Source organism: Falco rusticolus, chromosome 4, assembly GCF_015220075.1.
Source record: "Falco rusticolus isolate bFalRus1 chromosome 4, bFalRus1.pri, whole genome shotgun sequence".
In the NCBI taxonomy this organism is placed as follows: domain Eukaryota; kingdom Metazoa; phylum Chordata; class Aves; order Falconiformes; family Falconidae; genus Falco; species Falco rusticolus.
Window position 1 is genome coordinate 96765128 of NC_051190.1, and position 11720 is coordinate 96776847.

General features: G+C 38.5%; 1 protein-coding gene across 2 annotated transcripts; it reads left to right on the forward strand.

Moving 5' to 3' along the window:
• The first annotated feature begins 1160 nt into the window (after positions 1–1160).
• Positions 1161–11705, forward strand: LZTFL1 (leucine zipper transcription factor like 1). Of its 2 annotated transcripts, none has more exons than XM_037382494.1 (10): positions 1161–1251; positions 2818–2942; positions 3423–3617; positions 4102–4162; positions 5041–5109; positions 6492–6557; positions 6666–6743; positions 9157–9330; positions 9812–9915; positions 10727–11705. In XM_037382494.1, exons 1-10 carry the CDS (start codon positions 1249–1251, stop codon positions 10743–10745), a joined length of 894 nt encoding a protein of 297 aa, XP_037238391.1. In that variant the 5' UTR covers positions 1161–1248; the 3' UTR covers positions 10746–11705. The 2 variants fall into 2 exon arrangements, with proteins under 2 accessions (XP_037238391.1, XP_037238392.1); XM_037382495.1 differs by having other exon boundaries at positions 9172–9330.
• Positions 11706–11720: the final 15 nt, after the last annotated feature.

Genomic DNA, 11720 nt, shown 5'->3' on the forward strand with positions numbered 1-11720 from the left:
AAAAAAAAAAGGCCAAAACGTTCCCACACTCTATAATTTTTTCTCGTGTGTTTCTAAATTTATTTTTTTTTGTTTAAGCTTGTGAGAAGAAAGGACTATCTTCAATAGCATGTCTTAGGATTAAAAACTCGAAGACTATGGCAGCAGGAATACAGGCCAAGCAGTCCCTGTTCCCTGAAGAACAAGAGGTTGAAGGATGAGGACCGGGGTTCATACACAAGAGGAGGAGGAGGTGCATGGTATTTTCCGAAATATTACAGTTATGGATGCCAGTGCTCCTTTTTGCACATACTTGCTAATTCATTGGTCTGCTAGCCTGGTGTCATGAGCACAGAAGGCTGCCAGGCTGTCTATTCAGTTAAACAACCTCAACATTTTGATGTGAAGGGACAGGTCCTCGCATGAGTCCAAATGTGGCTCTGACTGAGCAGCAGGCAGGGCAAGGCTGGAGACAAATGCCCTTGCCAGCAGCACTCCCCTATCCAGAGGGGAAAGGCAGTCTGTCAGGAGCGAGGACTTCAAACCCTACCTTATGTATCAGCTAAAACCTGTGTTTTGAGTCAGGCTTGAGAATGAACGGGCAGCAGGTGCGTTTGAAGAGCATGCTTTCCCCTTCGGAGAGGGCCCTGCAAGGCAAAGGGTGCACACGTGGAAACAATTAGTTCTGGCTGTGCTAAGTGCGTACTCAACTTAGTGCTGTGTATAGCAACAATACAGACTGGAAGCATCAAATTCCTCGAGAATTGCACTGATTGCCACATCAAAAAAGACGGGTCACATCTTTTAGCCCGTGGAGACGGATAACTTTTTGGAAGTCCAGGTGTTACTTGGCTTTCTTTAACAATATTTTTTCTTTTGCCTTGCCCTGCCGTGCCTTCTTTCTTCTCCCTTTCCACTTTCTCGCCCCCTCTTCGTTTCAGCCCCAAACTAGAGCCTTTTCCAGGAGGGCCCTTGCCGCACAGGAGGCAAACTGCAGGGTCCCACCAAACCCCTCACACACGCGTGCGGACGCCCCCGGGCCGTCGCTGTGCCGCTACCCAGCCGCAGCGGGCTGTGCACGTACAAGGGCTTTTGAGAGGGCACCGCCGGGCGCTATTGCACACGCGGGGCACGCCCCGGGGGCGGGGGGTCACGTGGGCGGGCAGCCGCCAATAGGAGCACAGCAAGGGCACTCGCGAGGCTTCGCTCTCCATAGCAACCGGCTGCGCGCAGCCCCGCGGCGGTCCGGGCGCCGGCGGTCGGGCCGCCATGGTGGGTAGCGCGGCCGCCCGCGGCTCCGGGTGGCATCACGGGGCAGAGCAGTGCCGCGGCTGTGATGGGGGGGCTCCGTGCCGCCGGAGGCCGGGCAGGGGGGCGGCCCGGTGGGGTCCGGCCGCGGGAAGGGGTGGCCCGTCGTCGTGCGGGAGCGGCTGGCGGGGCCGCTGCTGCCGCCTGGCGCCCTGCGCGTCCGCGGCACCCCAGCTCGGCCCTGCGCAGGGCGGCCCCGGTGGCTGACTGGGACATCACGAGTGGCTTTGGCCATTTATTTGTTTATTCAAATTTTGGGGGTTTAGGTTTGGGGGGTTTTTTTCTTGGGTTTTTTTTGGGGGGGGTGGTGGTGTTTGGGGTGTGTGTTTTTTTGTGGTTTTTTAGTTTTAACTTATTTGTTAGTTTAATTTCCTTTCGAGGCTGCTTTCTGGATAGTGAGGTTTCAGCGCTGGTGTTGGTGTACATCTTCCTTTCTCTCCGTGCCGGACAAAAATTTGTCACTTAAAGCTCAGCAACAGCAAAGGGAGCGTTAATCGAGCTTTTCATCTGTTCTCTCATGTGCAAGATGTGGGACTCTGGGGGAGACACCAGACTTGCAGCCACATTGTGAGAGCTTGTGTTTACTGCTGTTGCTGTTTCCTAGACCACCTGTAATTTCCAGGCAGTCAAGATCTGTGCCCCCTTTTTCAGTATCGTTCATCCCGGTATCATAGTATTGCGTTTTTACCGAAGCTACCCTGTGCAGTCAGATTAATAAGGACAGGGTGATCAGATTAACTGTTTGCCTGAGTTGCCACGTTGCTGTCTCCAACACCAGCAAGACTAACCAAGTCCATTGGAGAGAAAGAAATGGGCTTCACCTGTGGTTGCATCAGCTCTCCAGGGACTGTGCTGATAACCTGTTTGTGCCCTGCTCTGCCTCATTGTGACTTGTGCTACCTGCATGAGCAAGGCTTACTCCAGTGTCATTGGCCATGCCAGTAGTCTCTCTTCTGAAAGAGAGGTATACATAGTAGGGCTAGTTAGCCAAATCTAAAAACACTTTCTTCTTATTTTGCCCTGGGAATATTTGTCTCTGGACAAATAGGCTGTTGAGAAACAAATGCAGATGGGAAGTCTCAAGATTTTACATATAAACTAACAGAGGAACATAACATACTTTCCTGTATATTTTTGTTAGTACCTATAAAAGATGCATCATTCAGCTGCATTATATATGTGCACACGTAATACAAAGACAAATTTATCCATGAGTTTCCTCTCCCCTACAGTCCTCCTGCTTTTGATCCTCTGATTTTCTCTGTCTCTGATTTTGTATGACTTTTCTGAGGGTACTGGTCACTTGAGGCCTTACTTCCAAGTACTGGCACTTTTAAAGTGGGGGCACTTATATGAGGTATATGTAGGGATTACACGTAGGAAAATGTGGTGTTTTTTTAACATACTAGTTAATGTGATAAACCCTATGAAGGCAAGCATAGAAACTAGTCAGAAGGGAAGTCTTCACAATGCTTATGCTCCTTTTTACTTGGTATATATTTGTCTTTGTGCTTATATCCTTATCCACAGGCAGAGCTGGGCCTTAATGAGCACCACCAGCATGAAGTCATCAACTACATGCGCTTTGCTCGTTTCAAGCGTGGTCTGTGTCTCAAAACAGTGGACTCTTGTTTCCAGGACCTTAAGGACAGCAGGTAACATAAGGGACAGTTCTACCCAAGAATAGAGCAAAACGTGCTAGCAATACTTGCAGGTTTAAATGATTTATGGGGCAACTTTTTTCCATTTACATTTGTACGTTCTTAGGGAGGAAGAAAGACCCAATAATTTTGTGAATGTTACAAGTCAACTCCTTTTAAAACTGATTTGTTCAAAATAGATATTGATAGCATGACATTGCTTTATGTCTTGCTTCAAAAGACATGTCTAAATTTATGTCTAAATTTGATGCAAGGCTGTAACTGAAGTAATATTTGTGATTGTAATGTTTCCAAGGGAAAATTTAAGCACAGTAACCAATTAGCAGTGCCATGGTCATCTAATAGCTACTGACAGTGGATGTTTTCAGAAGGACATTGCATTGTATAAGAATGATACCTGCTTGAAGAGATCTCATAACAATGCAAAATTGTTGCTGTTATCATACATGACTCATCTTGACCACTTTGTTTTAGACTTGTTGAGGAGACCTTCACAGTTGATGAGGTGATAGACATGCTGGATGGACTGCAGACTGTTGTACACAGTGAAGTGGAGTCAGAGCTCATAAATACAACTTACACCAATGTTTTACTTCTGCGGCAGCTCTTTTCGCAGGCTGAGAAATGGTACCTTAAGTTACAGACAGACGTCTCTGAATTGGAGAATCGGTAACATATATTGGACTATACAGCATGCCTCTCAATAAGAAAACTTGAGCGTTGACTATTTGCATTCTTTTCCTAGCCATAGAAACCTATTCTTTTACTCTTGTATCAATGATAGTCGGTTTAAAGTCTTTAATCTGTAAAGTAGCAAGGTACACAATAATTTCAAATTTGTCAGGAAGATGTTTTTATTGGTAATGCTTTTACTTGAATTAATCGGTTCAGAGCAGGTGATGGGATTTGATTAAAAAGCCATTGTTGTCTGAATAGATTATATTTTAATCAAGGATACTAAATCTCACAGTTGTAATGCATATACCGTACCATTGCGTGACATGATTTGTTACATTTATTGTATTTGCTTAGGACTTCATTCTGTACTGAATCTTACATGCAATAAAGAGCATAGCATCAGCCTGGTAAAATGTGTTTCATAGCGTAGCTCTTTTACTAAATAAATACTTCCTTTTTTTTTTTTTTTTTCAAGAGAATTGTTGGAACAGGTTGCTGAATTTGAGAAGTCAGAATTTACATCTTCAAACAAGAAGGTAGAGTTTTATTTTCATCAAATCCTAATCGATTGTCACGTGGAGTCATTACAGATGTTTAAAATACTTAGTACTGACTGTTTGTGCTTAAGTGAGAAAAAGAAAACACCCACCCTTTTTCAAAACAATCTTTGAAAGTGTCCAAATAGTAGCATTTTGCAGTTTGGCTTCTGGGCTCACACTGAATTGCCTTGGCTGTTCCCACATTGCAGATTCTGCATAGCTGGGGCATGCCTCATAATCCTTATCCCAAAGTCAGCCAGACCAGGGATGTGTTGGAGCATCTGCTCCTGGGTTCCCTTCTCCTGGAAACTGGGGTGAGACTGGGACATGCGTTTGTCCCAACATGGAGTCAAGAGCTGAGAAGATTCCGCAACACTCTAGTTTATCTTGAATGATTATGACTGCACCTTACTTGGTTTGTAGTGTAAAGGTACATTTAGTTAATATATATTATATTTAAATACTTACGAAAATTATTTAGAGCTGTAAAAATATTTTTGACTTTTACAATCACTCAAATATTTTTTCTGTTTTCCTTACTCCTTTGTCTTTTGGTTGCTGCAGTATCAGTAGTCTTTTGTAAACTCAAGTTTGCAATCCTGTTATGTCTCTATGCGGTATTTTTGTGTAACTTTAGCTGAAAGTGAAGTATATAACTTAGGGGCCAAGTTACCATTAAAAAATGGACTTGAAATAAAAGGTCTTTCATTTGCTTTACAAAGTGAAGTTGAATTGGCTGTCGTTAGTTTATATATACATACATATATATATATACACACACATAGGTAGATAGATAGATATACAGGCTGAAGGAATACTTTTCTTCCTCCTGCAAATCTGTATGATTTTTTTATTACCCTTTGTTATTTCTTTAGCCCAGTGCAGATCTCATTAAACCAAAACTGGCTCCATTAAATGAGGGTGGGTCAGAGCTGCTAAACAAGGTAAGAACTTGTCTGTTCATGCAGTTGTGGTCAATGACCATTCTTCATGTTCAACTGAACAGGATAGCTGTACAGTAATGTTTGTATAATGTCCCTGTCTCTGTATAGATGTCAAGGTAATGTAGTGGAGAATGTAAGGTAAAATGCTAATAAATTAATAAATATTGGACAGCATTTTAAAGTTATTGTGCAGTTATGGTCTCTAATACGTATGACAATATTGACCTTCCTTTTGCAAAGATGTTTTGGCCTTTGCAATTATTTATTTTTCAGTTTGATGAGGTAAATTAATAGAAACCAGTATTCAGTTTGTTCTGTGCAGCTGGCTGGCTTTCCAACAAGGAAGTGAACTAAAATATGTAGCTGGCTGAAATTATTAGGTTATTGAACATGTTCTGTATCACTCACAGTTTTTTAAGTTGGTTAAATTCCTCCTAAAGAAACTGTCACTTAAAGAATTTGGAATTTACTAGTTTTGAAAATGTCTGATTTCCCACTTGCTAAAGATTTTCAGAATTACAAAACACATTCTAGTATTTAATGGTATCAGTAGTTTTTATTAGGTATTGAACTCTTTAGTTCAACTGAAGCTTTTTTAAATGACACACTTATTAGAATACACTTTTAAGTTATGGGCAGTCAAGATATTTAGCGAGGAGTTGTGTTTTCTGTCTTCTAGCCGGCATTACCAAAATGATCTGTCAAGTAGTGTCCGAATCAAATTGGTTTTACCCATTAAGATAATTAAAGCATTCAAGAATTCAGACTTGTAGATCAGTGTAGTTCTCTTTCAAAAAAAAATTCAAAATCTGTTTCGTAACAGTTTTTGTTGAATATGTGCATCCAATGTCTTTTTTTTTTTTTTTTTTCAAAAACAGTTCAAAGTTTATATGATGAATTTACTCTTGACTGATAAAACATGGTTATTTCCTGTGATACAGAACATGACAAGCGGTAACCTGGATTTGTCTCCTTTTAAACTGGAACTATGAACAAGTTCTTACTTGCCTGTTGATTGAAAATACAAATGAAGAGCAACAATGAGATCTGCGTCTTTGAATATGCCATTTTCTTTATTGTGAATCTTGATATTAACAAGACGCTGAGCTCACTAATCTCAATTCAGTAAAGCATGTTGCCAAATTTAAATGAAGAGTCCTATATATTAGAGGAGAATTGGAGACTTAAATGTCTTGCTGACTGAGGCAGAAAACACAGTAAATAAATGGATAACTGATTTCTTATGAAGGCCATTTTTGTAAGCATTTAGGAGCTTGTTTGCTTTCCTAAGATATGAATTGAATTTTCTTACCTGAAATATTTGGAAAATTCAAAATATCACAGGAGTGTTCACAAACTTTTTCTCATTCATTAACCCAAAGACTGTTGCTTGCCTCCAAGAAGAAAATGAAAAATTGAAGACCAGACTCAAGACCATAGAAACACAGGTAAATTCCCTGTAAGCTTAGATACTTAATCCTGTTTACATAGAATCCCATTCTTAGGTTTTCAATTAACGTATGTTTCTGAGGTTTTATATTTTCAATGTATCACAGGCTACAGCTGCACTAGATGAGAAGTCCAAGCTAGAGAAGTCACTGAAGGATTTACAGATGATCCAAGGAGATCAAAAGGTAAATATATCAAAATTTCCCCCCACCCCTCCAGTTTAACGCAACTGTTGCCTGTATGTCTAAAAAGTTGGTCTGTGTGGTATGTTTCTCTTTTGGCAAATATAAAAGTTCAAGTTAGTATTGTCATGTTCCTGCTGATGTTGTCTGGTCCTGCTGATCTGTCAGTCAGCAGATAACCCAGAACATTAGCTGATGTTGTGACATGTATTTTGTGTCACATAGGACATGCTAAATTATTATCAGAAAGCAGTATTCCAGGTCCTATCTGGAAGTAGTATTCCAGAGTGCTATTTGTATTAACAGATACAATTGTTAGAATTGTATCTAGAATGATATCTAACCTGGTTTCCATAGCAACAATAAACCACTAATTCTTTCAAGCATTTGTCATGTTTGGTACTGACATGGACAAGCCAGACTTGCTGCTTCTCACTTCAGATTTTAAAAGCCTAAATACTGACATGTAAGTGTCCTATATTCTTAAAGATCAATTAAGTTTTGCTACAAATGTCAATGATCATGGGTCAGATGGCAAATGTTTGATTTTATGTAGTTCTGTCCATATCAACGTACTGTCCAAAATGGTTCGTTGTTTATTTTTACTACTTGAGGTTCTTAATCTTGAAACATTGTGATTTGCTGCTGCAGAAATCAAGCTGTAAAAACCTAGAAGGCATGCAGGTTGACAGACATAAATCTGTTCAGGTCACCTTAGTAGTTTAAGTTTATACCTTTATTTCGTCAATAATTAGTTTTCTAAGGATTGTTCATGTGTGATTGTTTCTTAAACTTAAAACATTTTAGTTCAAACTTTTAACAAAATTAGAGCACTTTAATCCCATTACTTTGAGAAAGTGACTTTTGTAAAATTCCTGCAGTGTTTACAGATTTGGAAGTGAATTTCAATATCATAAAAATTTCCACTTTAATTTTCACATTTTAATCCTGATTTCTTTTTATTTTGCTTTCTAACTGGTTTATGGTATGTACCTGGCTTTCTTAATGTGTTAAGGTTTTATCTAGTAACTTTCAAAATCTGTATTCAATAATATTATTGAATAGGGAACTTAATTTATCAGTCATGGCAAATATTTTTATCTGTTTTGTTAAGCCTTAAAATATTAAAGGGGTTTATTAAATCCTGGATAATAGTATTTGTAGTTTTAGAAGATTGAAACTAAGTCTCATCCTACTTTTCTGGTTAAACATGAATTGGCTTCCATGTCAGAGCTGCTGAGTATCTTCAGCTTTCATGTCCTAATTTCCTCTCTATAATCTATCACTTGCTTTTACAGCTTTTACATTTTCTCAGCAGAATTCTACCTTTTCTTTTTTCTTAATAGTTAATATGATTCTACACACCAAGTGTGAACAACAGTTTGGGAGTAACTGCTCTGTTGGATCGGTTTAACTTGAGGATTTAGAATTTTTACATAGTTGACTTATGTCACAGTTTAGAAAAATGATCACTGTCTATTCTGATCTGAAACACTATACAGTGTAGTGCTTCTCAGCATTGCAGCCTTGGACTCTGTATCAAAATGCAAAATAGCTTTTCTTCTGTACAGGTACTATTATCAAGTGGTTTCCTATGCTCAAATCTTACCTTCCGCACAGAAAAATGAGCAGAGCTTCCTTAGTTTTAGATTTTTGTTTTTTAAAGCGCTGCTGGTTCAGCGTCATTCTGAGTCACTATACTTTTGACAGTTTGAAGTTGAGCTTTTAAACCTGAGCTTTTAAACCTGAGAGGGTGTGTGTTTGTTTTTTAAATGGAAATCCATTAAACAGTGACATGAATATAATGTTTTGTGACCCAGAACTGATGTCCAGAAGAATTTGGGTTGTTTCTTCTCACAATGAAACAGGAAAGTTGCTTTACTAGCAACTTTTTGGCTCTTTTTGTAATGCATCTGGTAACAGAGCAATATTGGTACATGATCGATAATATGAGCCTTAACACTTTCATCCTGTTCTACTTGTACTACACCAACAGCTTCTGAAATGTCTGTGATATTTTACCTGCTTTAAAAATAGATTATAGCATAGACATTCAGATCTTAGACTGTAACTTACTTCTGTACGCTAAATAACTTCTTGTGATATGCTTCATCCTGTGGCTTCACCTAATTCCTAAGGCAGTAAAGTACAAGAACTTGAAATCTCAACTTGGCAGAGAGGTCATTCCAGCCATCTTTAAAATGCATTAATTAACTTTTTTTCTCAAAGTTAGTGCTTTAAGTTTCATTTTTTCTTTTTCCCAGTTAGAGCACTTCTAATTTAGGCTTTACAGGAAAAATGTGAACATAATTATTAAAAATTAAGATGTATTCACTTTATGTGGAATTCTGCATTTGACATTTTAAATATTTCTTCTCTTGCATTTGACATATTTTAAAAACTTCTTCTATTGAAGGCTAATGCAAACCAGGATATCGCTGAACTGGAGAATAAAGTGGCAGCTTTGAAATGCCAGTTTGAGAAGACTTTGAATGACTCTACTGCAAACCAAAAATTCTTGGAAGAGAACTTGGTGACAACAAAACATGACTTACTTAAGGTTCAGGATCAATTGTCCACAGCTGAAAAGGTTAGCGTTTTATTATAATGTAAACATGAGATCCTTACGTTTTAAATTATTAGTAATTTTAGAAACATATGCTACAGGATGCAGGGTTTACTGGGTCACACTTGTGCCTGCATATTTTTGTTATTTCCATGGGAAAACATGTTATATGTAAAATAACAAAAACACAACTAAGTGTGTGGTTATAGCTAGATGAATACTTAAAAATTGCCTATTTGTCTGCATAGAACTTTTTGAATAAAATGTGTATTCCCAGTCTTCAGAAGACTTTTAGCCTGATTTCATTAGAAAATAAAGTTTGTGTTTCTCAGTCTCTCCCAGTAATCTCATTTGAATCTACTAGCTGACTTCATCTAAATTTGAATAAATTAAAGAAACTACTATTCTGAAACTTGAGGAGGAAAAGCAAGTTATCTTTTTCAAAAAGCATGTTAGCCTTGTTTTCGTAATATGTAAATAATATGTTGATGGTGTTATTATGTAGGAACTGGAGAAGAAATTCCAGCAAACAGCTGCCTATCGCAACATGAAAGAGATTCTCACTAAGAAGAATGAGCAGATAAAGGATCTACGTAGAAAGCTTTCCAAGTAAGTGATGCTGTTCTGCCTGTCCAAAGAGGATCCTTGTTCTGGATCCATGTTCTGCGCCCGTTTTCTTTTTGGAAATGTGAAGCTGTCTCTAGAGCAGGCTGTAAGTTTTCCCTGAAAAAGAATTTCAGGTAGGCTGTTCCCTGCTTTTTGGCAAGCCAGTCCTTTTAATGGGTGCTAGGTGAATAGGACTGGTGTGTGCAACAGCAGCTACCTTGTAGCAAAGTCATGAGAGAATTTAGTATGAAGAGGATACAAAGTATTCATGGGTGTGGTAGATAAGGCCCTAAGTGCTACACACAGAGGTAAAGATGGGAGATGTACCAGATGCTTCGGCATTATCTTATTTCTTCCACACGTGTTAATGGACATGGAAGTCCACGGTATGTAAGCAGGATTAGGCCTGTATTGAGTAAAGGAGGATGCGCCGTGGCCATTGTATTGCATAGAACACTATCATTCTGCAAATGTCAAGTGAACTTTGGCAACATGGGTGCCTTAGACCTGTGCAGTAGGACAACAGAGGTAGAACTTGAAAACTTCTGTCTAAATTTCTCTCTGTGTTTTGGGATTTGTGGTTAAGTTTCTGGTCGTTCCTTCATTCTACTGTTTGCTAAACCAGCCAATTTTAAAAGGAGAAGATATTCTCAAAATTATGTATGTTTCTCTGTGCCCCAAGTCGTACAGTGAACCTTAACAGGAATGTGTCATTAGTGGGAGTAATTTGTTACTTGGGTTTCATATTTTCTTTAGAGCCAAAATGTCTCTTGGGTATTTTCTGTTCTAATGATTTTATTTGTTTAATCCTCAGATATGAGCCAGAGGACTAAAATACTGAAACCATCTGATCTATTAGAAGCTGCCATGGAAAGAAAATGTAGACTGGTATTATTTTTCAGTAATTTTTGGTTTGAATGGTATATTTTTTCCTTCTAGTGCTTAAAGTAACTTTTTATTAAGACTAATAACATGCTGAAACTCCTACCTTACTTTCTTGTAAACCTACAATTTATAGGTATTAGTTTCTGTAACCATGGTTTTAATTTTTAACCATCAACGTTCCTTGAGAAATAGCAAACAGGAGCTTATTGAAGAACTGACATAATTCCCTACAAAGAAAGGAGTTTATTTTTATTAAGAAAAGAGGAAAAAAAAGAAAAAAAAGAAGCATTAGGGTTTTTTGATGTCTTTGAGGTGGACCATTGTTACTTTTGTATAGGTAGTGTAGCCATGAAGTGGCATTGTATGTGAAAATGCCGTCAGTGGAAGTAAAAAGTAGGAGGAAAAAAAATGTAACCCACTGATTCTGTAATGTTGTTTCATGCCAGACATGTCATACCTCAGCAAATAGGATCAGTAATATTTTCTAGAGAGTGTTCATTAGGTTGTGAGGTAAATACTTCATAGCAGAAGCGCTGGACCCTTTCAAATAAGGCCACTAATTGAAGTTACGCTTTTTCACTTGAATTTATTTGAAACAAAGTTGAATAGCAAAAGACAGATTCTGATTTTGCCAGTATTCTTAACATTAAGATGATCATCTGAAAACACATAGGGAAGTTGCTAAGGGAGCAACTTTCTTGGGAAATCAGTGGGTTTAGATGGTTATCATCTCCTTTCTTAATGTAACCTGACCAGAAAACAGCTTACTTCTCTCAAGTCTTTTACTCATAATCCTCTGCCTTGCATTTATCTGGCAGCCTCTTAATAGTGCATTCTACTTGTCAATCTGTCTCTGTTCATATGTATGTTGTATTTTACTCCAAATAAAACCATTACATTTTCAAACATTTAATCTTTAAGGA